The sequence below is a fragment of the Arachis hypogaea genome, chromosome 4, assembly GCF_003086295.3.
Source record: "Arachis hypogaea cultivar Tifrunner chromosome 4, arahy.Tifrunner.gnm2.J5K5, whole genome shotgun sequence".
NCBI classification, from domain to species: domain Eukaryota; kingdom Viridiplantae; phylum Streptophyta; class Magnoliopsida; order Fabales; family Fabaceae; genus Arachis; species Arachis hypogaea.
The window spans coordinates 268,584-295,902 of NC_092039.1; the positions used below are offsets into that span (position 1 = coordinate 268,584).

Genomic DNA, 27,319 nt, shown 5'->3' on the forward strand with positions numbered 1-27,319 from the left:
ACGAACTTAGAATCAATTTATGTTCACTTGTCTCCTTAAATAAATATCGAAATTCAAATTTTTGTGTATGTAAAATTCATTAGCTAAAATTTTTAATATATTTACAAATTTCCACAGTACTACTGAATGGAGACAAGCTGCTAGCTACGTAGTATATATTACTCTCTCGAAGGCTTTTGAATATCAATCTCACTGGGAAAAAGTGTTAGTTACAACTTTTGGTCAAGCTTTTCAACTTATAAGAAGGTACAAGAACAAAAATGGATTAATTTGGAACAAGATAGAATCATGTAGAAATTAGTTACAACTTGAACTTGATAAAAAATTGATGTTGTGCAAACTGTACGCCTAGAACCTAACAATGATATTGATATACATATTGTGGCTAAGTGATATTATCATGTGCTAAAATGTTTGAAGAAAAGAAACCTTAACTAGTTAAATTGATCAACACAAGTTCAAAGTGAAGCTTGTCAACTTTCCCCTCTTCTTGCCCCCTTGAAAGTAATATAAATATGGGGTTTGGCTTCGTCATACTCATATATCTTAGTTTTTGACTCCATTAGTAAGTGACAATTAAAAAGAAAAACAAATAATAAATTTTGTTTATATGAGTATAATTTTTATTTTAGTTATATTTTATATTAATATCCAAATTATTTAGTTTGATTTTGTTCATTTATTGTCCATAAATTTTAATCATATTATTCTGTCTCGTTCATTCTTATACCAAACAATCGACATATGGTTAATTATCGTTAGAATAATAGTGTAATTTTCGAAATAACAAATATGTAATAACAAATGTTATGTTATATAAAGTAACTCTAGATATTGTTTTTAGTATTATTTTTTTTAAATTAATTATTAAGTTACGATAAATTAAAACTCTAGATTAAATTATAGCAGGTGTTAAATTTAGAAATATATTGATGGATTGATTCCTTTTTAAACCAGAGCAAATCTGAAATCTCTACAAATAATTAAACATTTTATTATAAGATTTTAATTTGTTTGCATGGTTTTTTTTTTTTTTTAAAGAGTGAGAAAACAAGGGAGCGAAAGAAAAGGGCGAAAGGGGCGAAAGAGAAGCAAGAGGAGCGAGCACGTGGGAATCACGTGAGAGTTAGTTGCGAAACAGAAAATAGAAACAAGAGGTGGCGGGAGAGAAGAGTTTTAGCTGAGCTGGGATCTTCTTTCTTTCCATAATCCACATACACACACACTCTCTCTCTTTCTCTCTCTGCGGCCATACCAATGAATGAATATAGATAGGGTCCGAACAATTCGAAAATGAAACGAAAGCCCCAACCCAGCCCATTCCCCATTAGTTTCACGAGAAAGCTGCGCAACCTAACGCGACCTCTCTCTATCTCTCCGTCTAACTGACTAGTATTCTGATCTTCACTCTTGTTCATTTTCATCATACTCAAATTTAAATTCAAATTCCAAAGCATAGGATTCTTCAACCGGAGAATAGAATGAAGGACAAAGACAAGGACAAGGAAAAAGAGGCGGAGAAGAAGAAGTACCCTATCGGCGCCGAGCATTACGATCTCTACGAGGAGATTGGACACGGCGTCAGTGCCGCCGTCCACCGCGCGCTTTGCATCCCCTTAAACGAGATCGTCGCCATCAAGATCCTCGACTTCGAACGCGACAACTGCGATCTGGTTCGCCCTTTACCTTTAATTAATTTCGATCCGTTTCAATTTAATCATCATCGCCTTAGCTATATATATGATATGATGTGTGATTATTGCGCGCGGCAGAACAATGTTTCACGCGAAGCACAGACGATGGTGCTGGTGGACCACCCTAACGTGCTGAAATCGCACTGCTCCTTCGTCAACGAGCACAGCCTGTGGGTTGTGATGCCGTACATGGCGGGCGGATCGTGCCTCCATATCCTCAAGGCCGCGCACCCCGACGGATTCGAGGAGGTTGTGATTGCCACCATCCTTCGCGAGGTCCTCAAGGGTTTAGAATACCTTCACCACCACGGACACATCCACAGGGACGTCAAGTCCGGCAACATTCTCATCGATTCCCGCGGCGCCATCAAGCTCGGCGACTTCGGTGTCTCCGCCTGTCTCTTTGATTCCGGTGATAGGCAGCGCACCAGGAATACTTTTGTTGGAACACCTTGTTGGTATAACAATTATTATCTCTCTCTACCTTATTCCATACTATGAATGAATAATTGAATATCCAACTAAGCACGAAACACTTTTTATATGTGTGCTTGTGAAAATGTCTTCTGAAACTACACACTGCATGCTAACAGGATGGGACATGTTGGGAATAAGACACAATTCCCCCTTGAGAAAACACCTTTGACAGAGAAATAAAATAGATACAATCACAACACAAGAATTTAACGTGGAAACTCCAATTACCGGAGAAAAAACCACGGCCGTTGTCAAATGACAACCAGAGAATATCACTATGTGAAAATTGTTACAACACATAGACTTCTTTCTCTCACCGGCACCCCAGTACACCCACACTCTTTCAAAGCAAATATCTAACTACACCTCACAACACTCTCTAATCAAAGAGTACAGAGGAAAAGAAAAATCAGATACAAGCTTAAAGTGTTTCTGACTGGTGCAAAAACAAATGAAGAACTTAGCCTCATATTTATAGCCTAGGCCACCCACTCCATTTGCTATCCTAAGCAATGTAGGACTAATTCAACCAAATCCTAACAATCTCCACCTTGATTGAAATAGTCACACATCTTCAGCTTCCATTGTCAACACCGACAATTCTTTGCTGCCATTGTCTATACCGACAATCATAGTTCAGAGAACTATCATACTCCACCATGAAAGTATACTCACTTGGAATTAGACCACTCCAAGAATTTCGCCTTGGTACAGATCGAAACCTTGCTGAAAATTCATGGTGCAACTTCCAAATTGGCTTTTCCTGGAAGTTCTTCAGCCATCGACCTAACTCCGCCACACACCTTGCATCTCAACGCCAACCAATGCCCGTGTGCAATTGTGGACCCGATTGCCACAACTTATCCTTATCCATGGCAGTGCGGTAATACCATGAGGATACTTCTTGTCTTCTAGAGAACATCATCTTCTCTCATAGAGAGAGCAACCAGAGATCTTCTCCTTCAACGCCTTGTGCAAACCTGATTGTATCAACACATCCTTGACTTGTACTTGCCACAAGCCAAAATTGATTCTTCCATCAAATTTCTCTATTTCAAGCTTCACAGCACTTGAATATCCTGACATTGTTGCAACCGTATACTGGAATATTATAACTCAACTGTAGACCGTGCACTAGGAAGGGTCCCCAGGAAAGAGAGGTGGGTCACAATGGACACACTTAAATACCAAGTCTTTCCTTAGCCAGAACCTTTTCCAAACTGCACTCTCACAGAGTCACACTGCCTTCCAGCAACAACAACAGCAACCAAAGAGATTAGACTAGGCTGCAACCACAGAGCATACTAAGAATAAATCCCACCGAACCGAAGCTCTGATACCACTTGTTGGGAATAAGACACAATTCCCCCTTGAGAAAACACCTTTGACAGAGAAATAAAATAGATACAATCACAACACAAGAATTTAACGTGAAAACTCCAATTACCGGAGAAAAAACCACGGCCGTTGTCAAATGACAACCAGAGAATATCACTATGTGAAAATTGTTACAACACATAGACTTCTTTCTCTCACCGGCACCCCAGTACACCCACACTCTTTCAAAGCAAATATCTAACTACACCTCACAACACTCTCTAATCAAAGAGTACAGAGGAAAAGAAAAATCAGATACAAGCTTAAAGTGTTTCTGACTGGTGCAAAAACAAATGAAGAACTTAGCCTCATATTTATAGCCTAGGCCACCCACTCCATTTGCTATCCTAAGCAATGTAAGACTAATTCAACCAAATCCTAACAGGACAGATATCACTTATGATCGTATTTCATGATCGTTCAATAGACAATTGTGTGATCAATAACGTCATTAAGGGTCCGAGATTCAGTTGACCTTTTGCTTCTTTTTTTTCTCTTTACTTTTGTAGGATGGCACCCGAAGTAATGGAGCAGCTACATGGTTATAATTTCAAGTATGTCTATCGTTTTACCACAATTTTGTGTTGTCCATTTTCTTTCTAGTCATCATTGCGTTAGTATTCATTTCTAAGTGTTCCTTTCTTTCTTCCAGAGCTGACATTTGGTCATTTGGCATAACTGCACTGGAGCTTGCCCACGGTCATGCTCCTTTCTCAAAGTTTCCCCCAATGAAGGTGCGCTTATTAGTTTTAGATACACAAAATATTATTTATTTCAGCCAACCATCTTCCACCTCATTTTAATGATTTAACTCTTCTACATGGCCAGGTACTGCTTATGACTTTGCAAAATGCACCCCCCGGCCTTGACTACGAGAGGGATAGAAAGTTCTCTAAGGTCAGCTCATGGTGAATACACTTTCAACATTAATTCATTGTTTCTTTAGTTCCTTTATTCTTACAATATTATTTTTCCTTTTTCAGTCATTTAAGCAGATGATTGCTAGTTGCTTAGTGAAAGATCCTTCAAAACGACCCTCTGCAAGCAAGTTGTTGAAGCATTCCTTCTTCAAGCAGGCTCGCTCCAATGATTATATTGCACGAACACTTTTGGAGGGGCTGCCTGCTTTAGGTGACCGCATGGAGGCCCTAAAGGTTCCATATTATTGCCACTAATTTCCCCACTCCTGTTTTGTTATGAAATATATTTACAATGCGATCTTTTCTGTTGCAGAGAAAAGATGAAGATATGCTTGCACAAAAGAAAATGCCCGATGGCGAGATGGAGGAATTATCACAGGTAGGAAATACAATTACTAACTGTGTACAGAAACTGTTGCCATTTGCGCCAGAAATTTAGGCCACTTGTTCTGCAAAATCTTATTCTTTTCTCACAATATGTACTGATAAATTCAACTTGTGCTCCTTGTTGATATTATTACATCAATAAAACAGATATCTATTCTCATTCCCATGAAAATAAACTAGTATCCACTTTCCTCTGCACATAGATGACAAGCACCTCAGTATGTTCTTTATGAATTCTTTTAGAATTATACCCAATTGTTGGTCAACATCAGGAAAACAGAAGCTGAGTAAGAAAATCTTGCTGTTCGTATATTTCATTTTGTCAAAATATGCTGTATTGCCTAACTGAAGAATGATGTGATAGATATTCTTTTATTTTATTTGCTCATAGAATGATTTATGGTTTTTTTAGTTGTTTGAGATAGTGGTTTCACAGTGTAGCAAGCTTATAACATTAAGGGTGTTAATCTTCTTTAGAATGAATACAAACGGGGAATTAGTGGCTGGAACTTCAATCTTGATGATATGAAGGCTCAGGCTTCATTGGTAAACATGATGCCCGATCTTTTCTTCTTCCAATGAAGACAAGACTCTTGAAGTTAAGAAATTACTGATTAGATTTCTCATTTCTTCTAGATCCATGATTTTGATGATGCTATATCAGATATCAATCATGTAGCAAGTTCAGCTTCTTTATCTTCCCTTGATGTACAAGATAAGCCGAGTGCAAGTCATAATCCCTCTCGAAGTGTTGATCTGGTAACTATAGACATATTTTTTCTGTCTCATGATGATATTTGCAGTCTTAGTAATATCTGCTTTTTTCTCCATTCTCCCTGTTAACAAATTTCTTTTAATTGGTAGTTCTAATGGGTAATACTTCACAGGAAGATATTGATGAGCTACAAAATCAATCAGCTTCTGTTCCAGGAATTGATTACACAGTAAATGATGCCAAGTACGTTTCTGTCATTTATCTGATGTCAGACAAGTAAAACCATTTTTCTTGACATATTCAAACTGTTAAAGTTGGGATTAAAATCTTATAAAGTTGTGGACCAATAGTTTTATCTAAATGGCTTGAAAAATATTTTAAATAAAGGATAGCTGTCTCTAAAATCAAATAAAGGTAGTATCAAGTTAATTAAATTTACTATCATGTTTTGCCATTCTAGGATCAAGTTTGAAAAATCTGACGATGACTCTAGCATTACCAGTTCAAGCCATGAACAAAGCATTTCACTAGCTTCTCCCTCCTGTCTTGATGATCGTGTGGACCATAATGTGGGAGAAAAATCTGATGTGGAAAACGGTATGGCTATCCATTCTTTTCATAGAAGAGGATCTTCATCAAGCATTTTACCTGAAGTAACTCTTCCACCAATTCGACCAGAAAGGTGAATGCTAAACAATGCAGCGAGTTTAATTATTTATTTTTGTGGTGATTTCATTATGAATATTCCATGTTCTTATAGTATTATATTTATTTTCCAGTTCATTTAGTTAAATTGTTCCTTTGTTTGGAAAAACAAAATGTTCGCTTGACCATTTTTCTTTTTAAATCTGGGTGAAATACTTTTGCGTTTGATGATTGTAAATAATATGCATATTATGATGGATATTCACTGTGAAACAAGTTAAATCCAACTTTCTCCGAGGAAGCACAGAAATCATAATTGTATTCAATCATCCTTCATATTTTATTCAGGAGTCTTATAAATATGCAATTTTTTTAAAATGAAATGTCCTGAAATTCTGAAGGGCCCCCTTCTTTTTAAAGAAGGATAACATAGGTTGTGCACCTTTCTGTGTTTTACCATACAACTTCTTCTCCTCTTCAATTACCAGAACTTATATAGAGATTTAAAAAAACGATTATTTATCCTATCTAGATGTACTCTGCTATAATGCCCTTATTTCCTTCATTCAACCACTTCATTATCTCATTCCATCTCCAATCAGCATTTATATTTACTTATTTAGCAATATGAGTGACAGTGAGAAGCCACCCAATCTGCCCCAGAGCACCTCAAGTGGCAATGCAAATTCACAGACAGGAGAGGACGTGCTTACTGAACTTCCTTCTAAAATCTCAAAATCATCAGGTACTTGTCTATACACATGTTCAAGGAAGCAGCAAATATTTTTGTGCTAAAACAGAAAACAATTGATATAGAGTTGCCAATATCTTGAAGCATGCAATGGTTACTTCTGCATTTCGTAATAGTTGTCATTGTTCTTGCAGCTAATGCTGAAGAGACTGATGAGAAAGCAAAGATACCAGTTGTTCAGCAGAGAGGACGTTTTAAGGTTACATCTGAGAATGTTGACCCAGAAAAGGTGAGTAATAACTCTCTTATTTATCATTTTATGTTCACAAAGACTGAATACTAAGTGAAGTCCTCTTATTCAGGTGGCCCCTACTCCTGTACTGCAAAAGAGTCACAGTATGCAGGTTGGTGGGTTTTTTATAATTTTTTTCTCCCGGTAGATAGGTTGGTGGCTTTGAGGTTTCGTAAATAAGTGCATAACCCTCCCGTTTTCATTCCTCAGGTGGGGAAGATCCCCAAAGGATATTATGTTCTGGGCTAGTCCTTTTCTCCAAACAAATATGTTTTTCCTCTTTTACATTGATCCTGAATTTATTTGAATGTATGCAAACTAAGCAAATTTCACTAGGTAGGGTGGAATAGATAGATCAAAAAACGTAATGACATGCTGACATAAATTACGATTAATAATTAAGTCTTTTATAATACTTTCATCTATAGTTTTTCTTAGATCAAACAGTGTTCAAGTGTATACTACAATTTTAAAAATAATTGGCCTCCATCCAAATTGACATTTTATTTCTCTTTCACTTTATAGAAGAGACACCAGAGTCTGGATTTGCAACTATATTTATCCAAAAGTGTTACTACCATTTTGTTATAGAAAAATGTGGCTTTAGATTTTGTAGTATTAACTTTGTTAATTAGATTAGTACTAAGTGTTGTTCTACCATATAAATCTGCTACTATATCATATGCCCTTAACATGCAAATATAATTCTTAATTTGGCATCATCTTTTTCTAAACTGTGGGTTATGTAGATTATTAGCCAGCATAGTGCTCCTGCTCCTCTGCCTTCACCATTACCGTTACTGTCAGCATCTGATGCTACTATATCATCAAATCTTTCTGGCTGTTCACTTTTCCCGGTGTTGCACTCTGTGCTGCAGACAAATATTCTTCAAAGGGTATGTTCAGCCTTATGGTGATGTCTCCTTCAGTTAATATCCAAGTGTAACCGGTTTTTTCTTTTTTCTTTTTTTTCATGATCTTTTAACAGGAGAGCATTTTAAATTTAATGAAGCAAATCAGTGCAAATGACACCACAGGTTAACCATCAAAGCTTTATGTTTTGTTTTAAACCCATTTCCGCTGTTTCTTTACTCCTCCTTTTGCACATTTTTAAATTCTTATTTGTCAACCATGCAGCTGATGCCACGTGTATCCCAGCACAAATAGCAGCTACTGAGAAATCTTTGGTATGTAAATACAGCTCACTTTTTTTGTTGTTGCAACTCAATAATAATCTATTTGCAGATTTGTCCATCTGAGCACTTGTGTATTTGCTGTATTGCACGAAAATTGGCCTCAATAATGGATAAAAATAATGCTAAAGTGGGGTGTTTTCAAATTTAATTTTTTGTAACTATGAAGAAGTACACAAAGCTTAGGAGGTTAGCTTAATTACAAATTATAACAGCAGCAAATTTTGACAAAGTTCTTAGGGTGCTAATCTAGTCCCATCTGGTCGGAAAAAAGAATAATTAAAACATAAAGTAGAGCCAATATTAAGGTCAATTACCTATATGTGACAATGGTATTCTAGAGGTCATTTGCTGCAAATCCTGTACGCTTGTAAGATACATGGAACCTCTTTTTTTTCCCTTCCTCCTATAAAGGGTCTTTTTGTGAGTTGGGGTCTTGAAAAGGAAGAGAGAGAATGGCAGAGTGTAAAGAGTAAAATGAACTCGATCTTATTCTTTAAGTCCTCCTGTTTTCTTTACTCCCCTCCAAACACTAACTCATAAACACTTCCTGGCAAGATATACCCCAGTAGTTAGATAGGAAATAATCTGAATTGCTGAGTTTTCTTGCTGTCTTACCTTTGTATTTCTTGCTTTTGTATTTACCCCAAGATTATTTTAAAAAAAAATATTTCTTACATGAATGCCTGTATAGAAGCTTTTCCTTTTTCTTTTATTGCTTAAGGAAAACATTGTTTATGCATTAATGCAGCTTGAAGCAGCTCACGATAGGGAGAAAGAGTTACTCCATGAGATAACCGAGTTGCAGTGGAGGTATTATATTTATTTATTTATATAATATAGTTGTTGCATTATCGCATGCATTATATGGTTAATTATCGGGGTGTTAAACCTTCCTTTGTGACATGTAGGCTGATATGTACCCAAGAGGAGCTTCAAAAATTGAAGACAGATAACGCTCAGGTTAGCAACATATGTTCACCATATTTAAACTATGTTTTAGATTATGTATTTGACATTTTCTAACTTTCTTGTATGTCTTAGGTATGAATTCCTTCTCGAAATGCATACTTGGATTTGGAATCCAGCAGTGATTCCGTTGTTTGAGTGGATGCTTGGATTTATAAGCTATTCTTGGACACTTAAAGCAAAGGTGCCAGAAGGCACTGGAATTATGACGAATACGAACTGTGTAGACGATATATGGACTGATCTATTAACTTCTAGGTCTTTCTAATTATGTAGGTGATATAACCTTTTATCGTAGTTCTCTTTTTAGTGCAGATCGTTGTTTATAATTGTTTTTGTAAATGATTTTAGCGTTGTTTCCTGCTTGTAAATTATGATCACACGGAAATTTCGGAACCCCCAACTAATATCTCAAAGGAAAACATAAGTTAATGCAACGTCCAACTCCACTCTTCAGAATATGCTTTAAAACTTCTCAGTCCTCAATGTGTACTAATCTACGCTATAGCGAAACACAAATATGACACAATCAAATTCTACTTTAATGACGGGTCTGTTTTTTTTTTTTTTTTTTGAATAAAAAAACAAATATTACATACACATCACATCACATATTATATATACTATTATCTAGTTACAACTAATACCACTGAATACTCTCTTTCCAATATATAGATCTCACATCGTAATATATGAGATCATGTGCTTGGTACCAGTGAGCTTGAACGATCGTGATGATTTATTTGTATTGGTTTCTTTATATCATGGAGTCATGGTGACAACTGACAAGTTCATGTGAATAGCAGTATAGCACCATCAAATATACACTAAATCATTCTTTATACATGCTAGATATATAAGAAATAAAGTTTTAATCTCGTTAAAAAAAGCAGAGAATTAACTTTTAATTAAATCGTATCATATATCAAAGCATGCCTTTTTTTTAATTAATTGTATTGGGACAATGTCACACACATACGCCATCTATATTGAACTAAAAAAGGATCCAATGATGGTCAAATTTAACGCGGAAACAATTGTAAACTGGAAAGCAAAGAAACAGCGGACACCCTAAAATAAAGGCAAGTTAGGCAACTTCATTTTCAAATTCCAAGATTGCTTCATGCACTTGCTCATCCGTTTTTTACTTTCCCGGATTTTCCTATTTAATTATAAATTAATAATTCAGCTACGCATATAATGTGGTATTCACGTCAATATAACGTATTCCAAAACTTGAAGTTAACATGTCGAATAGGTCTGTGTGTGAGGAACTGAGGATCAACAAATTAGTAGCAATAATTCATTACAGGATCCGTGGCTTTTGAGGACTATGTCGCCTTTTACTTTCAGGATCTGAGTCTGTGTCGCTATGCGTGGCCTTGTTATCATCATATAAAAAACATTAATTATTTTGAACTTTGTATTCTATCTATTATTATTGGATAAAATAAAAACTTCATTTAAATATTTATATCTTATTTAGTAAAAGTATAAATTTGTATAGTGTTTCATATCATGTATGCATACGTAATAAAATTATATCCTATATCCTATACCCTATAGTCAAAATTTTCAATTTTGTAGATTTTGATGCCTTCTTTCCTGTTGTTGCTTCCCTTCGCCGTTATCATATATAGTATATGATTTATTTGACAGCTACAAATGATGTGCAATAGCACTTTGATCTGAATTTAGCTAGCTCATTTCTCGATCAATAATGAGACATTGTGATTAAGAAGTGATGTTTCCTTCTTTAAATGGTGATAAAGACAGTTCTATGATTCTACACAATTTGGAAGAAATCTAATATGAATTTTGGACTGTCCGGACTCATGAATGAACCTCATCATCAAGATGTAAAAAGCTTATATATATTCTAATTAATTAGGAAAATATATGTCACTTATCCGATGATCCTCTTATATTTTGAGAATCCTGCTGACGATCGAGTACCTCAAAAATTCATATTTTGATCAAACAAATGCTGAAATTAAAATAAAGGTAGCTGCAGATTTTTCTGGTGACAAAGTAGTGCATGCGTGTTTGGCATCTATTGTAAGGTAATATGCGGGGTTAGTTATTGGTGTTGTCTTATCTTGTTGCCAACTTCACAATCCACATTACATTAATCTTGCAACTTTATTATTTAGAAAATCTACTCCGATCCAACAAAATATACACTCGGATTAGAAAAATAGCAGCTCAATTTATTTAATTAAAATTTTCATTGACGGAACATCTTTTCCTTCACCTTTCCTTTTAACTATTTTATTTGATAAAATGATATGGGAAAAACGGGAAAGGTGTATCTCCCTTGTTTCGTAGTTTGACTTATTACCTATGTCTCTTTTTTTTCTTTCTTAAAAGGGGAAAAATAAATTTAAATCCCTAACTATTTAAAAATACATTTAAGTCACTGACCTTCTCAAAATCTGAACATATCGATCCCTTTGTTCACTTGAGTCTGGCAAACCCAATAAAAAAATCAAACATGGCTTCCATTATACTGCCTGGCCGATATATGGATATACACGTGGAAGAGTTTTTAAAATATGACAAATTAGACTCAGGAATTGTCCAGATTTTGAGAAAGTCAGTGACTTAAATGTATTTTCAAATCGTTAGGGATATAAATGTCTGCGGACCAAAAAGTTCAAGGATCTATTTGTCCTTTTCTCTTGATTTTATGATTCTAAGAACTGAAAGTGGAATTTTAATTTAGTTGAACAATTTTATAAAGTGTACAGACAAATGAGTAATGAAGTAACTTCGAATAAAAAATATATATATATATTTTAATTATAAGCTCTTGTTAAGAGAAAAATTGCACGAAAGAAGAATGCAACATATATATGTTAGGGAAAAGAGAAGAGAATGGCGGATTTTATTAATGATGTGTAATGTGTAATTTGCTTATTATAATTGAAGGTTTTATACGATATATAGATGTCCGCTGAAAAAATGATAATATTATATAATATATAGTAAGAGAGAGTTTGAAGAGGTAGCTATATATATAAAGCTGAGGAAGCTGCATTGTGCGGTGACCCCATTCATCGGAGATTATTGTTAGTTCTTCCTGAATCTGAGAGAGAAGGAAAGAAAGAAAGAAAGATGTCACAGTCACGGCCAAAAGAAACGGTGTACGTGGAGCAGTGTATGGGCGTTAATGGCCTCGAGAAGATCGTTCTCAGAGAAGTTCGTGGCTTCTCCGCGGAGGTCATCATTCAATTCATTTTCTCACATGCATTGTGTGTGTTTTTCTTAATATAATACAATATGGATCTTGATGATGATGCAGGTATATTTGTACGGAGGTCAGGTTACATCTTGGAAGAATGAACTTGGGGAAGAATTGCTCTTTGTCAGTAGTAAGGTGCGTCATTTCTCCATATTATTGCTTGCATTTCCTTTTCTGTGATATTCAACAAATCATTATTATTAGAAATTCAGAATGCATGCTGGATATTTTCGGTGCTTGTATGTAATCTTTCATGCTAGATCTTGCTAGACATGGCTGAGAATCGAGTCTTTACTTAAATGCTATCTTTCATTGAGTTCAAATTGTCACTTAAACCCTGCATTATCTTTCTTCTTAACATGAATCGTTGCAGGCTACTTTTACGCCTCCAAAATCTATCCGTGGAGGTATTCCGTTATGCTTTCCTCAAGTACGTGTATCTTCTTCAGCTTCAACATTTCAATTCCTCTTGCTTTTGTTTCGTCAAGTTTATCTTCTCCATATGCAGGTTTCAAATCATGGCCCTCTTGAACTACATGGATTTGCAAGGAACAGGTTTTGGACCTTAGATCCTAATCCCCCTCCATTTCCAACAAACAGCACAACCAGAGCTTTTATTGATTTGATTCTTAAGAACTCTGAAGAGGATATAAGGACTTGGCCTCACAGGTATGTGGCTTAACTTTAATAATCACTCATGTAACTTTCAAAAATTGCCCTTAATATTGTCATACACTTGTAGTATTTCTTGAACTTCCTTTTTCTTCACTTTCACTTTTGCTTGCAGATATGAGTTTCGCCTGAGGGTAGCTTTGGCACCTACGGGAGATTTGATGATGACATCCCGCATTCGAAACACAAATACGGATGGAAAATCCTTTACTTTCACATTTGCCTATCAGACATACCTCTATGTTACTGACATCAGGTTTTACCATGGCATTGGATACTTTTTTGGTTTAATCTAATATTTCCCTCCTAGTTTATGACATCTAGCTGTTGACCCTTCTCAATTCCATTTGTGTTTCTGCAATAGCTGCAGAGTATGCACTCATGTACAGAATCACATCACATATTCTAGTCATTTGAATTGTGCATAATATGGTTCATTGTTTATACACTTACTGCAGACATGATACTTGTGGGGTGTCTAAGATCAATATTAACATTTTATTTTGAAGCTAAAATGTGCTTATATATGTTATCTTTTATGAAGCTTTTGGGACTAGTAGTCTTACTTGATGATTGACTACAAATATAAGATGCTTAACCTGTTCTTACTTTATGCTTATTTTTAGTTTTGTAAATTTTTGGCCTTGTCTGATGTGGGAACAGAATTACATTGTTCTCTGGTATTTGTGACTTGCACAATTTGCTAGCTAACTGTGGTCATGCTGATGTACAGTGAAGTGCGAATAGAAGGATTAGAAACACTGGATTACCTGGACAACTTGAAGGAAAAAGTGCGATTTACTGAACAAGGGGATGCCATAACATTCGAATCCGAGGTCAGTATCTGTGATCACCAGATTAGTTCTTGAGTTGTTAATATTTCATCAGTTCAAATATTTAACTGTTGCGTTTTGGTGTATATGATGCTAAAGGTACACAAAGTATACCTAAGTACCCCCACAAAAATTGCCATCATTGACCACGAAAGGAAAAGAACTTTTGTATTGCGGAAAGATGGGCTTCCTGATGCTGGTATGTCTAGCAGTGTTAATATCCTTCCTTATGGGAAGAATGATGAAATTTGACACAAGATGGTAAATGTTTGAAGTAGAAGAGCAATAAATATGGATAGGTTGCTTGCGTGTATACTATTCAATCATTCACTTGATGCATGCATGGTCCCCTAGTCTAAAATAAACAAAATGCTTTAGCAAATCTAATTTCATTGAAGTTGTAATTTGGGATAGATTTTCATGAAGTTACATGCTTGCTTGCTTTGTTTCTATTTTGTACTAAGATAGTGAAAACACATATAAGCAAAGTGGAGTTATTTGAAACTTTGAGATAAGAAGCTGATTCTGTCTTGTGTCTGCAATATGGCATTCAAAAGTTGTTTATCCAGTGGCTGATAGCAATATCATGTCTGGTTGCAGTGGTATGGAATCCATGGGACAAAAAAGCAAAGACCATAGCAGATTTAGGGGATGATGAATATAAAAATATGCTGTGTGTCCAGTCTGCTTGTGTAGAAAAAGCAATTACTCTCAAACCTGGTGAAGAGTGGAAAGGAAGGCAGGAATTATGTGCGGTGCCTTCCAGTTATTGCAGTGGCCAACTTGATCCAAAGAGAGTACTTTTGAGCTATTAGATCAATGGGATTGCCTTCGTCTTTGTACAGGTTTTTCATCAATTTTTTTATGGAATACAAAAGTTTTCAGTTTTGTATTGATTTTATCAGGCGTGATATGTGGCATAAAGCTGGAAATTTTATTCCAGATTTTATGTGAAGCTTATCTTTATGGAATCTAATAAGTGGTGTAATTTCTCTCTTGGTTTACATCTATGTAAATCAAACCTGGATACATTCTATCCAAAAACCAAACACCACCAACAACAACACACGCACACACACACACACACGAGTTTCCCCTGCATTCTCATGAAACTTTTCAGTGTGTTGCAATCTGCTTCCTATCACCTAATCCATTTTTTACTGAATTAGGTATATGATGCAGTTAGGTGTATTTCCTGAAGGAACTTTTGTTGTGTTAGCGGTGCTGCCAGAAAATTGTTGCTTGGATCTCTTGAGGTTTGAGGGCGGATTCACTACTACCGAAATTGTGTATATGGTTTTAGCCTCGAGTGTCTTCTGCAGCTTGAGCCGGAGATGAACTAAGTTGGTGGAAAGAATTTAGTATACTTGTAGATCTACGCAGCATTTTCCATTGGAAGATTAGAACAACGCACTTGATGCATGTCTTCTTTTCTAAACATCCCTCTCCTTAATAGATAATAATAGATTTATTGCACTATTTCTTCTGCCTCGAATGCAACTAGTTTACTATTTAATCGTGCTTGCTTTCTCTGCCCTACAATTAATTCCTCATGAGGTTCCATGATAAGTGTTTTGTATCAAATAACTAACCAAAGGGCTGCTATATTTTCTGATGCTGCAATCCCAATTCAAGACTTACAGTAACAGCCGCGATTGATGGAAGAGCTATGAGAGTTGACATGGAGATACTGACTTTTTTTTTTCCATTCCATTAATCACTTGTTATGTTGGAGAAAGAGAAGCAGAAAACAAGAAGTTGTTATTTGCTTAATTGCTATGAAAAAAGTGAGATATATTTACAATAATGAGTACATTTTGAGTTACGGCTTACAAGAGACGGTTTTGTGATCCTGTAATTGTAAGATGCAGAACTCTGGAAGAAGAGTCTTATTATGATTAGTTAAAGCATGAAAGATTGTAAAAGTTAATTGTGAAGAAGGTTCAATACGGTTTGAGGACCCTCCAGAAAGGCTGTTGCTGTTGCTTGCGCTTGTGTATACTGACATCACTCTCTGTTCTTCTTAGCATTTCCCACATCACTTGTATGTCCTCATACTCACATGTCTGTACATCATCCTCCAGCTTCAACAGCCCTGCCCCTGCACCACCAAACTTGCTTCATTAATTCAATTTTGATACCATAGAGATTAGAGAGAAAGAGAGAGAGAGAGAGAGAGAGAGAGAGAGAGAAGAACGAACCGTTTTTGGTGGAGTTGAGGCGTGCATAGAGTGCTCGCCATACCCGCCTCACAGGAAGAATAATCATCTTCCTCCAAATATCCATGCTCTGCTTTCTAGAAAACCACACTCTGACAACTTCATCTCTTCTTTCACACATGAACCACCACCTTAATTAGCAGCTCTCTCAGGACTCTTGAGATCACTTCTCTCTCACTCTCTCTCTCTCTCTCCCTCGTTTCTGTTATAAAACCACACACATCACCGACGCCTTTTATCATATTATTATTATATTGTTGCTATACATGTATGATGTATGTCATTTCACTCCGATAATACATGTATTCATGGGAATAAATTCTACCACTCAACCATATGTATACTATTCATTCATGCTTTATTCGCATAGTGGAACCCTTTCCCTTTGACCTCTCTTAATCCCCAAATTTATTATTTATTATTATAAAAAATCCATGGCCAAAACTTTGTGGTCCTCCTCCATATCCTCTTCGGATTTTAGCGACTAAATCTTGCTGCCCAAAACTTATCACTTTCGCACTTGTCTCACCACCATAAAAACCATTTAATCTAAATCTATGTAACCAATGCTTAATTGAGTTTTACAAAACATAAATTTTCAAATATTTTATATTAGTAATTAAGGGGGGCATGGTGTCGGCCAAACTGCCAAGTGCCAAGGTTAGTTGGCGTGGAAAGCAGACATACAATCTTGAATCATATGATTTGATGTGATTTAAATGTTAAACAGGAATTGGTCCATTCCTCAATGTTCTTCTCTATCTCAAATACACAAACCGGAGATTGTCAAACCCAACGCACCATAAACACTTTTACCTAATCTTGTAACATCATCGCGACGTATATGTTCATTTCTTTATATATTAAATTTGATATTCTTCTTCTTACTTTATTTCATTCTTTAAATATTCTCTGTTGTTATCTTATTCTTTAAATAAATATTCTTCTTCTTCTTTTCTTTTTCTATAAAAAAAATATATTCTTCTTACTAGCTAATCCAAAAATGGATAATATCCATTATTTTGAGATATAAATACAAATAGAGCGGAATTTCAATTCCATTTTCTTTCATTGAAATTAGGTTTATTTAATGGTGAAAACTCAGATGAAGTCGATTTCACTTAAAGTTGATACCAAAGAGCCGTTGGATGAAAATTTAATCAAATCAGTCAATCATCTAAAGGCTCTTCAGTATCAACTTCACTTGAAATCGATTTCACCTGAGTTTTCACCTTCTTTGATTTGTTGGTTAAATTTAGGAATGGTGAATGAATTGGTTTCCACACGTCAAATTCTGGTTCATTCTTTCCTTGGTGATGACAACTTGACAAGGCACCAAACTAGAGTACACTACTATAGCAAACGATGTATGCAATTTGAAAAGTGCACCAACACAAGAGTCTTTATATAATAACACATACATCATTACATCGTATTGGATTGGACCTAAACTATGCAATTTTCAGCCAATAATTATGTGGAATAGTGAAGGATTTTTCTAAACATCTTAATTATATTATTGAAGAAAGTATAGGTAACCAGTACTAATACTGAACGGATTGGGACGAATTTTTGTCTTATTCGATATCGTTCGGTTCTAAAATAATGCACATACAATCTAAAAAGAGGTTTATGAGGATTATTTAGAAGGATATATCATATAATAAGAATATAAGATAAACAAAAAGCGTTAATCTGCACATAGCTAGCCCTTAATTACTTAGCTTGATTACAGAGAGCCACTTGAGTTTTTTAATTGGTCAACTTCCAAATGTGACAAACACATAGATGGTGGTGGTTGGGCAATGGTGGGTGAGTCACTTTGGTCATGCTTTTCAAGTCTCGAAGTCTCTTTGCACCTAATAAATCCTAACAAAATCGTCGGTTTTGCAGAGTCAATATTCAATAGAATGAAGTATAGACCTGTAGAATGTAGATAATAACTTACATATATATATACACACGACCGTACGCTTTTTAACTTATAGATGTTGTTGTCTTATTGTTCAGTCCAACGTGGGCCACTTACTTATATATCATCATGCATATCCTTGTTTTATCACCTGTTGTTGAAAAAATTACCCTATTTTTTCATCTGAAGATGAGTTCGACCTTTTGGAAAAAAATAGGTAGATATCTATAATGAATATTCTAACATTTAAGTCAGGATAAAAAATATAGAATTAATCTCTACGTACAAGTGATTCTGCTATACAAGTTTTACAAGTCTTCTAATTGATATTACGCTCAAATGCATCTTTAACAGATTTTTAATTTTTGAAAGGATTCTGTTTTCTTTTTCGAATTTCTTGCCTTCTTTTTTCTCCTTTTTCATTTACGTGTTTTTTTCTCTATTTTCTTTTTTCGTTATTCTCGATTTCTATTGTTTTTTTACATCAAGCTCTAAAATCGTTTTTGAAGTTTCATCGTCGTGTTTCTCCTCGTTCTTCTTTTGATTATGCAACATTATGTATTTTTTTCTTCTTTATTTGATTTTTTTCTCCCAAAAAGAATTATGAAAATATAAAATAAGAAAATGAAGAAGAAGAAGCAGCAGAAGATGAGGAGGAAAAAGAGAAAGAGTTCTAAATTATACATAAGGTGTACTTCAACGAATTTTGGGTGTATTTTTGTAATCCTTTGGGTGTATTTCTGTAATCTTTTGGGTGTATTTCTATAATCGTTTGAGTGAATTCCTATAACCGTTTGGGTATTGTTACGGTAGGTAACCGGAGATTAATAGAGTAGATGGCGTAGGTTGGCCCAAAGGTGTGGAGGAGGAGATTTCCGAATGAATGCGCAACTCGGGTGACTCCGTCCGACTTGTTTGTACGAGGAGAGGGGGTGGTACCTGCAAAGACACTCCGATGCCTAAGTTAGCAAGAGTGTGAGCAGGTCTAGAGAGTATTGGGCTTAGAGATATCTGAGGGGTGTCAGTGTATTTGTAGTGGTGAGCCAATAACCACCGTTGGAGTAGTGCCGTATCTTTTGGGTGTTAACCGTCCCTTTATCTTAGGGAGGTTAAGATATGGCTTGATGAAGCGGTTAGAGAGATTTTAGGGGCGGTTACTCATTCAAATGAGTGTTTATCCGCCAGCTAACCTCATGTCCGACTTCTTCGCTGTAAGTCGTAGTCGACACCGACTTCTTGTATGAAGGTCGGCGCTTAGCCAAGCTTAATTCTTCGGATTAGGCCTTTCTATTTGGACCTGGGCCATTATCATTGGGCCAGGGTATGAACAGTGCCCCTACTTGAGCCCAAGATCTCTTTAGGACTTGGGTTCAAGTATTTAACTCGGGTTCGTAGCCGACTTTCTTGGAGGAAACACGGGTTTTTAAACCGACGTGATTTTCGCGACCTTTTGTTTCTGACAGTTACGTCTATTCAAGCGTAGTGTCCGTTAGGGATGCACTTAGGGATTGATGGCTTTGGTAACGGTGCACTCTCATTAATGACTGCTCCGTTTTTACCATTATGCCCCCTAGCATGTTTATAAATACTTTCCCTCTCTTTCATTTTTCCGTTTCTGCAATCTTTCACACTTCTTTCTTTGCTCGTGTTGTATTTACTCGTGCTACATTCTCGTGCTCCGGAGACTTCTGCCTCTTCCTACCTTCATTTCCAGAAAGAGGTTAGTTTCTTTCTCCTTCTTCGCACTTTTCGTATGACTTTACTTTGTAGAAAAATAGGTTTGTAGACTTTTGCTTGGTTCCTTTTTCTCCTCCCTAGAGACCTTTGTTTTTGATTTTTCCTTTTCTTTTTTCCTTTGTAGGTTTCCTCATTTTTCTTAGAGAAAGAAAATGGCTTCCGTAGATTGGGTTGATGTTACTGTTCTGGGGGAGGAGCCGTTGGTTGATGCGGAGTTTATTACTCATCTTCGCACCCACCACCGGCTCTGTACTTCGGATGAGGATGAGCCTAAATATGAGTTGCTTGTTCCCGGTTTAGAGGACCGAGTTTGTCATGGGAGAGCCAACGAGACGGCTCCCCATTTCTTTTTTATGTATGAGTGCATGATCACCCGTCTGGGCGTCTTTCTGCCCTTTTCAGATTTTGAGATGTCTGTTTTGCAGCATTGTCGGGTTGCCCCTACCCAGCTTCATCCCAACTCTTGGGGTTTCTTGAAAATTTACCAATTTATTAGCCATGCTCTGGATTTCCCGACTTCTCTGAAAATCTTTTTTCATCTTTTTCATATGACCAAGCCTTTTAGTGGGCTAAACAATAAACAACAATGGGTTTCCTTCCGAGCCATACAAGGTCGGAGGATTTTTACCCTTTTTGATGAATCTTTTCATGACTTTAAAAATTTCTTTTTCAAAGTGCAAGCTGTAGAGGGTCATCACCCCTTTTTTCTGGATGATAATTCTTCTTCTCGCTTTCCTTTATACTGGCTGGAGGCCTCCCCTTGTGAGAAATATGGTCTGGATGACCTGGATGAAGTAGAGGCTGCCGTCATGGAGTTCCTCCGAGAAGTGTGGGGGAGGGCCCCATATTTGGATACTAAAAAGTTTCTCCAAGGGTCTCCGACCTTTATCCAATCACAGCTAGGTAGTTTTTCCTGGTCTGTTAGATTTCCGACTTGTTAATTGATCATTCCGACTTGTTTGATTCTTTAGCTATTGTTTTCTTTTTTAGAAATGGCAAAGACAAACGCTCAAGAATCTTTCCAGAGGGTCCAGGAGGCCAAAGCTAAGTCTCGCGCTCGGTCTGGTGGTGCCAGGGTTATCTCTCCTCCTCCTCCTCCTCGGAATGTTGGGACTCTTTCTAACCCCATGGTGATTTCTTCTTCAGCTCCCTCTCAGCCGCCCTCCATCGTCCGACCTTCTCCTGATCCCAAGAAGCGCAAGACCTTAGAGTCTGGCTCCTCTGGGGAGGTTAAAGCGGATGCTCTTGCATTCGTCCGAAAGAATATCTATCCTCATGCTCGTATAGGCATGGATGATATGTCTGTTCGGGGCCACCTTACCACTATGATCTAGGAGAGTCTCAAAGCGGCGGGGGGTCTGTGGCAAGCTCTTGGATATCTTTGAGAGGGCCCCTCTCAGCTCTTTAGAGACGACCTCGAGGGTCGAGGAGCTGGAAGGAAGGCTTCGCGCATATCAAGAGCATGAGGGAGAGTTGAAGAAGGAAATTGCCAAGCTGAGGGAGGAGAGAGATACCCTCCGGGAGAAAGGGAAGGCTTTGCAGGCCCAATGCAACATGGAGATGGATTTGAGGAAAACGGCGCAGGCTAGCTATCAAAGCTTATTCAAAGATCTTGTGTCTGTGAAGACTGACCTATTGAATTCTCGAAAAGCATATGAGGAGTTGGAGGACTCCATTGCCGGTGGTGCCGAGGAGTCTTGGAGGATCTTCCTGGAGCAGGTCAGAGTTATTGCTCCCGACTTGGATCTTTCTCCTTTACATCCTGACAAAGTTGTCATTGATGGTGCCATCGTAGATCCTCCTGCCCCCGTAATTGTTTCTGAATCAGAGTTGAAGACTCGGGGGCAGAGGATTATTGAGTCTCCTCCTCGCTCTAAAGATGCTCCGAGTACTTCAATGGTTCCTCCAATCTCTTCATCTCCCATGGATGCTTCTGGTGGCGCTCCTCCCGATTCTGGTGGTGGTGACCCGTCTGCTGTGAAAAAATGATCTTTGGCTATTTGGGGGTCCGGCCTGTGGGCCCCCCATTTTTAAACTCTTTATTTATTTATTCTTAGTTGTGCAGTTTGAACAATTTCTTCTGGCCTTCCCAGGCCGTAAACAAAATATTTAAAAAGTACCCTTTTTTGATGAGGGTTTTTAAGTTAACAAAATGGATACCCTTTTGGGATAAGGGTTTGGATTACCTTATGCGTGCATGCTTTTTGGTTTTTTGATGTTCCCTTGATCTTTTCTTGCAAACATTCCCTTTTGGCTTGTTTGTTTTTCTGAGCTTCTTGTTTAAGGACCTTTGGGACAGTCTTTAAACCTTTCCTAGGTTTTCCCATCTCTTTTTGTTATCCCCTATACTCGACTTTGTTTTAGCGAGTTCTTATGACTTAGGTTATTTTTGCGATGCGTTTCTCTTATACTCGGTTCTTCGCTCCGATTTACGGGTCGGAGCATTTCCGAGCTTTTCTACTCGGGTTCTCATTTCGACTTGTGAGTCGGATTGTCCCCGAGTTTTCACGTTCACTCATATAACCTCTTTACACCGACTTGTACCTCGTCGTTTTATCCTGACGACCATCTAGGTCGGTTCATGGGATTTTCACGTTTTGTCGAGCTTAAGTCGGTGCGTTTCGTAGAAAGACTTTATGAAAAATAAAAAGGATTTTATAAGAGATATTGTAGATGAAAAAGATCTTTATTTATTGGGGAGGTACCTTCTTGCTACTAAGGGTTTTTATAGCCTATCTTCCCTTAGCCTCTACTATGATGCCTCATTAAAAACCCTTCTTCAGAAAAAACCCTTTTGGGAAAAAATCATGAAGTTGGGAAAAGAGTACATCAGGGAGTAGAGTTCGCTTTTAACTGTAGTACCTTTTCATATTACAAGCATGCCACGACCTTGGTAATTCAGTGCCGTTCAGGTCGGTTACTTTATAATAACCTTTTCCTAAAACTTCATTGACTTTGTATGGTCCCTTCTAATTTGCGGCGAGCTTTCCTTCTCCTGATTTGTTGACTCCAATGTCGTTTCTGAGACCAAGTCATCAGGGGCGAATGTTCTTCGAATGACTTTTTTGTTGTACCTTGTAGTCATCCTTTGTTTCAAGGCTGCTTCTCTTATCCGGGCATCTTCTCGGACTTCGGGGAGCAAGTCGAGCTCTTCTTTGTGTCCTCGTACGTTTCTGACCTCGTCATGGAGAACTACCCTTGGGCTTTGCTCGTTGATTTCTATTGGTATCATGACTTCTACGCCAGAGACTAGTCGGAAAGGTGTTTCTCCCGTGGCGGATTGGGGAGTTGTCCTGTAAGCCCATAGCACCTGAGGGAGTTCTTCAGCCCAAACTCCTTTTGCTTCCTGTAGTCTCTTCTTTAGCCCTGCCAGTATGACTTTATTGGCTGCCTCGACTTGCCCATTGGCTTGTGGGTGCTCTACCGAGGTGAACTGATGTTTGATTTTCATACTGGCTACTAAGCTTCTAAAGGTGGCGTCGGTGAATTGGGTTCCATTGTCTGTAGTAATGGAATAAGGTATCCCATATCTTGTGATGATATTTTTGTAGAGGAACATGCGACTTCTTTGAGCGGTGATGGTGGCCAATGGTTCTGCTTCTATCCACTTTGTGAAGTAATCTATCCCCACGATCAGGTATTTGACTTGTCCTGGCGCTTGGGGAAAAGGACCTAACAAATCCATTCCCCATTTTGCGAAAGGCCATGGAGAAGTGATACTGATGAGCTCTTCTGGTGGAGCTACGTGGAAATTTGCATGCATCTGACATGGTTGACACTTTTTCACAAATTCTGTGGCGTCTTTCTGCAAGGTCGGCCAGTAGAATCCAGCTCGGATTACTTTCCTGGCTAGTGACCTTGCTCCGAGATGATTTCCGCAGATCCCACTATGTACTTCCTCCAATACTTCGGCGGTTCTTGAGGTCGGCACGCATTTTAACAATGGTGTCGATATCCCCCTTCTGTAGAGGATATTTCTCACCAAGGTATAGTGTTGTGCTTCCCTTCAGATCTTTTTAGCTTCTTTTTCCTCTTTAGGGAGGATGTCGAATTTCATGTATTCGACTAGGGGGTTCATCCATCCGAGGTCTAGACTGATTACCTCAAGTACCTCTTGCTTGTCTTCTGTTTTTTCTACCGAGGGCTCTTGGAGGGTTTCTTGGATCAGGCTTCTGTTGTTCCCTCCTGGTTTGGTACTTGCTAACTTGGATAGGGCATCCGCTCTGCTATTTAGATCCCGAGTTATGTGTTTGACCTCGGTTTCTGCAAAGCGCCCAAGGTATTCCAAAGTTTTTTCCAAGTACCTCTTCATGTTAGGGTCCTTTGCCTGATATTCTCCGCTTATTTGGGAGGTCACCACCTGCGAGTCGCTGTATATCATCACCTTTGTAGCACCGATTTCTTCTGCCAACTTTAGTCCAGCGATCAAGGCTTCATATTCTGCCTGATTATTTGAAGCCGGAAATTCGAATTTTAAGGAGACCTCTATCTGGGTTCCTCTTTCATCTACCAATATTATGCCTGCGCCGCTTCTCGTTTTGTTGGAGGATCCGTCTACATAGAGTTCTCATGTAGTCGGTTTTTCCTCTTGATCCCCTGCATATTCTGCCACGAAGTCGGCGAGGCACTGGGCTTTAATTGCTGTCCGAGTTTCATATCTCAAATCGAACTCGGAGAGCTCTATTGCCCATTGGACCATTCTCCCTGCAACATCCGTCTTTTGGAGGATTTGCTTCATGGGTTGGTTCATACGAACTCTTATTCTGTGAGTTTGAAAGTAAGGTCGTAGCCTTCGTGAGGCTATTACTAAGGAGTAGGCAAACTTTTCTAGTTTGTGGTACCTTAGTTCAGGGCCTTGTAGAACCTTACTGATCAAGTAGACTGGATGTTGTCCGACCTCGTCTTCTTTTATCAGGGCTGACAAGACAGCCCTGTTTGCTACGGATAAGTACAGAACGAGGTCTTTTCCCGGTACTGGTCGGGTTAGGATAGGAGGTTGGCTTAAAAACTTTTTGAACTCTTGGAACGCTTCCTCGCATTCCGGAGTCCATTCGAATTGGCATCCCTTTCTTAATAAAGAAAATAGTGGGAGGGATTTTAGTGCCGATCCTGCCAAAAATCTGGAGAGGGCTGCAAGTCGGCCATTGAGCTGCTGGACTTCTCTCAAACAAGTCGGACTTCTCATTTCTAGGATGGCTCTACACTTATCGGGATTGGCTTCAATCCCTCTTTGTGTTAGCATAAACCCTAGGAACTTTCCTGCCTCCACCGCGAAGGCGCATTTTGCGGGATTTAGTCTCATCCCATGCAGCCTTATGGTATCAAAGACTTGTGAGAGGTCGGACAAGAGGTCGACTTCTTTCTGGGTTTTTACCAGCATGTCGTCGACGTATACTTCCATTAGGGTCCCTAGGTGAGGGGAAAACACTTTATTCATCAACCTTTGATATGTGGCTCCTGCATTCTTCAATCCGAATGGCATGACCACGTAGCAGAAATTAGCTCTGGGTGTGATGAATGACGTTTTCTCCTGGTCTGGCTCATACATCGGGATTTGATTATATCCCGAGTAGGCGTCTATGAACGATAAGTATTGGTACCCCGAGCTGGAATCTACTAGGGTATCAATATTTGGCAAGGGATAAGGGTTCTTGGGACATGCCTTATTTAAGTCGGTATAGTCGACACACATTCTCCATTTGCCATTTTGTTTTTTGACTAGCACTACATTGGCTAGCCATGTTGGGTACTTGACTTCTCTGATAAAGCCGGCTTCCAAGAGCGCCTGTACTTGCTCTTCTACGATTAGGGCTCGTTCTGGACCGAGCTTGCGTCTTCTTTGTTGTACAGGTCGGGACCCTGGGTAGACCGAGAGCTTGTGGGACATGAGCTCGGGGTCAATCCCAGGCATGTCAGAGGCCTTCCAGGCGAAGAGGTCGGAATTATCTTTTAGGAGTTCAGCCAGCCCTTGTTTTAGGGTTTCTCCTAGGTTGGCTCCTATATAAGTGTTTTTTCCTTCCTCGTTACCGACCTGTATCTCCTCGGTTCTTCCTCCCGGTTGTGGTCGCAGCTTTTCTCTGGCCCTTGCGCCGCCGAGCTCTATTGTGTGAACTTCTTTGCCCTTTCCTCTCAGATTTAGGCTTTCATTGTAGCATTTTCTTGTCAATTTTTGGTCTCCCCTTACCGTTGCTATCCCCGCTGAGGTCGGGAATTTCATGCAAAGGTGGGGAGTGGATACCACAGCTCCGAGCCGATTAAGGGTAGCTCTGCCGATTAGGGCATTATATGCTGACCCCACGTCGATGACTATGAAGTCTATGCTCAGAGTCTTTGATTTTTCCCCTTTTCCAAAAGTGGTGTGAAGGGACAAAAATCCTAGTGGTTTTATTGGCATGTCCCATAATCCGTATAGGGTGTCGGGGTATGCTCTTAACTCTTTCTCCTCTAACCCTAGCTTGTCGAAAGCAGGCTTGAAAAGAATGTCCGCCGAGCTTCCTTGGTCTACTAGGGTTCTGTGGAGATGGGCATTTGCTAGGATCATAGTTATTACCACTGGATCATCATGTCCAGGGATTATTTCTTGCCCATCTTCTTTTGTGAATGAAATGGTAGGAAGGTCGGGTGACTCTTCCCCGACCTGATAGACTCTTTTGAGATGTCTTTTGCGAGAGGATTTGGTGAGTCCCCCTCCCGCAAATCCTCCTGAGATCATATGGATATGTCTCTCTGGGGTCTGCGGTGGTGGGTCTCTTCTATCCATATCATCTCGCTTTCTCTTTCCATGACTGTCCGACCTTTCTATGAGATATATATCAAGCCGACCTTCTCTAGCCAGCTTTTCTATCACATTCTTAAGGTCGTAGCAGTCGTTTATGGAGTAACCATATATTTTATGGTACTCGCAATAATCGCTGCGGCTCCCCCCTTTTTTATTCTTAATGGGTCTAGGGGGTGGCAATCTTTCAGTGTTGCAAATCTCTCTGTATACATCCACTATGGAAACTTTTAGGGGAGTATAAGAGTGATATTTCCTTGGCCTCTCGAGACCGAGTTCTTCCTTTTTCTTAGCTTTCCTTTCCCTCTCTTTAGTTGAGGGAGGGGGTCCAGGTCGCCAACTCAGGTCTCTCAATTTGGTATTCTCCTCCATATTGATGTACTTTTCAGCTCTTTCTTGTACATCACTTAGAGAAACGGGGTGTCTTTTAGATATGGACTGTGAGAAGGGACCTTCTCTGAGCCCATTGACTAACCCCATTATGACTGCCTCTATGGGCAGGTCTTGGATCTCCAAACAAGCTTTGTTGAACCTTTCCATATAGGCTCGTAAAGATTCTCCGACCTC

The 27,319-nt window shown here is 38.4% G+C and overlaps 2 protein-coding genes across 5 annotated transcripts; both read left to right on the plus strand.

The window, feature by feature from the left end:
* Positions 1-1,178: 1,178 nt before the first annotated feature.
* On the plus strand, positions 1,179-9,797 carry LOC112795524 (uncharacterized). The gene is made up of 20 exons (XM_025837480.3): positions 1,179-1,673; positions 1,773-2,152; positions 4,058-4,102; positions 4,201-4,282; positions 4,377-4,445; positions 4,532-4,702; positions 4,782-4,847; positions 5,333-5,401; positions 5,492-5,614; positions 5,743-5,813; positions 6,031-6,252; positions 6,854-6,960; positions 7,101-7,195; positions 7,269-7,310; positions 7,948-8,094; positions 8,187-8,235; positions 8,336-8,385; positions 9,143-9,204; positions 9,303-9,354; positions 9,436-9,797. The coding sequence occupies exons 1-20, from the start codon at positions 1,482-1,484 to the stop codon at positions 9,439-9,441; spliced, it is 2,100 nt and encodes a 699-aa protein (XP_025693265.1). The 5' UTR covers positions 1,179-1,481; the 3' UTR covers positions 9,442-9,797.
* A 1,360-nt stretch (positions 9,798-11,157) lies between these two features.
* On the plus strand, positions 11,158-15,588 carry LOC112795526 (putative glucose-6-phosphate 1-epimerase). Of its 4 annotated transcripts, none has more exons than XM_025837484.3 (10): positions 11,158-11,423; positions 12,292-12,582; positions 12,665-12,739; positions 12,978-13,034; positions 13,113-13,273; positions 13,392-13,532; positions 14,010-14,112; positions 14,209-14,308; positions 14,710-14,954; positions 15,279-15,588. In XM_025837484.3, the coding sequence occupies exons 2-9, from the start codon at positions 12,478-12,480 to the stop codon at positions 14,922-14,924; spliced, it is 957 nt and encodes a 318-aa protein (XP_025693269.1). In that variant the 5' UTR covers positions 11,158-11,423; positions 12,292-12,477; the 3' UTR covers positions 14,925-14,954; positions 15,279-15,588. The 4 variants fall into 4 exon arrangements, with proteins under 4 accessions (XP_025693269.1, XP_072089891.1, XP_072089890.1 ...); XM_072233790.1 differs by having other exon boundaries at positions 11,196-11,423; positions 12,310-12,582; XM_072233789.1 differs by having other exon boundaries at positions 11,196-11,423; positions 12,349-12,582.
* Positions 15,589-27,319: the final 11,731 nt, after the last annotated feature.

What these genes read in the sequence shown, in the direction of transcription:
- LOC112795524 (XM_025837480.3), top strand. Translation starts at nt 1,482, where the DNA reads ATGAAGGACAAAGACAAGGACAAGGAAAAAGAGGCGGAGAAGAAGAAG. An exon ending in CAGCTACTGAGAAATCTTTG is followed by an intron (nt 8,386 to 9,142) that starts GTATGTAAATAC and finishes GCATTAATGCAG; the next exon opens with CTTGAAGCAGCTCACGATAG. An exon ending in ATAACCGAGTTGCAGTGGAG is followed by an intron (nt 9,205 to 9,302) that starts GTATTATATTTA and finishes TGTGACATGTAG; the next exon opens with GCTGATATGTACCCAAGAGG.
- LOC112795526 (XM_025837484.3), top strand. Translation starts at nt 12,478, where the DNA reads ATGTCACAGTCACGGCCAAAAGAAACGGTGTACGTGGAGCAGTGTATG. An exon ending in TTCCGTTATGCTTTCCTCAA is followed by an intron (nt 13,035 to 13,112) that starts GTACGTGTATCT and finishes CTCCATATGCAG; the next exon opens with GTTTCAAATCATGGCCCTCT. An exon ending in ATAAGGACTTGGCCTCACAG is followed by an intron (nt 13,274 to 13,391) that starts GTATGTGGCTTA and finishes TTTTGCTTGCAG; the next exon opens with ATATGAGTTTCGCCTGAGGG.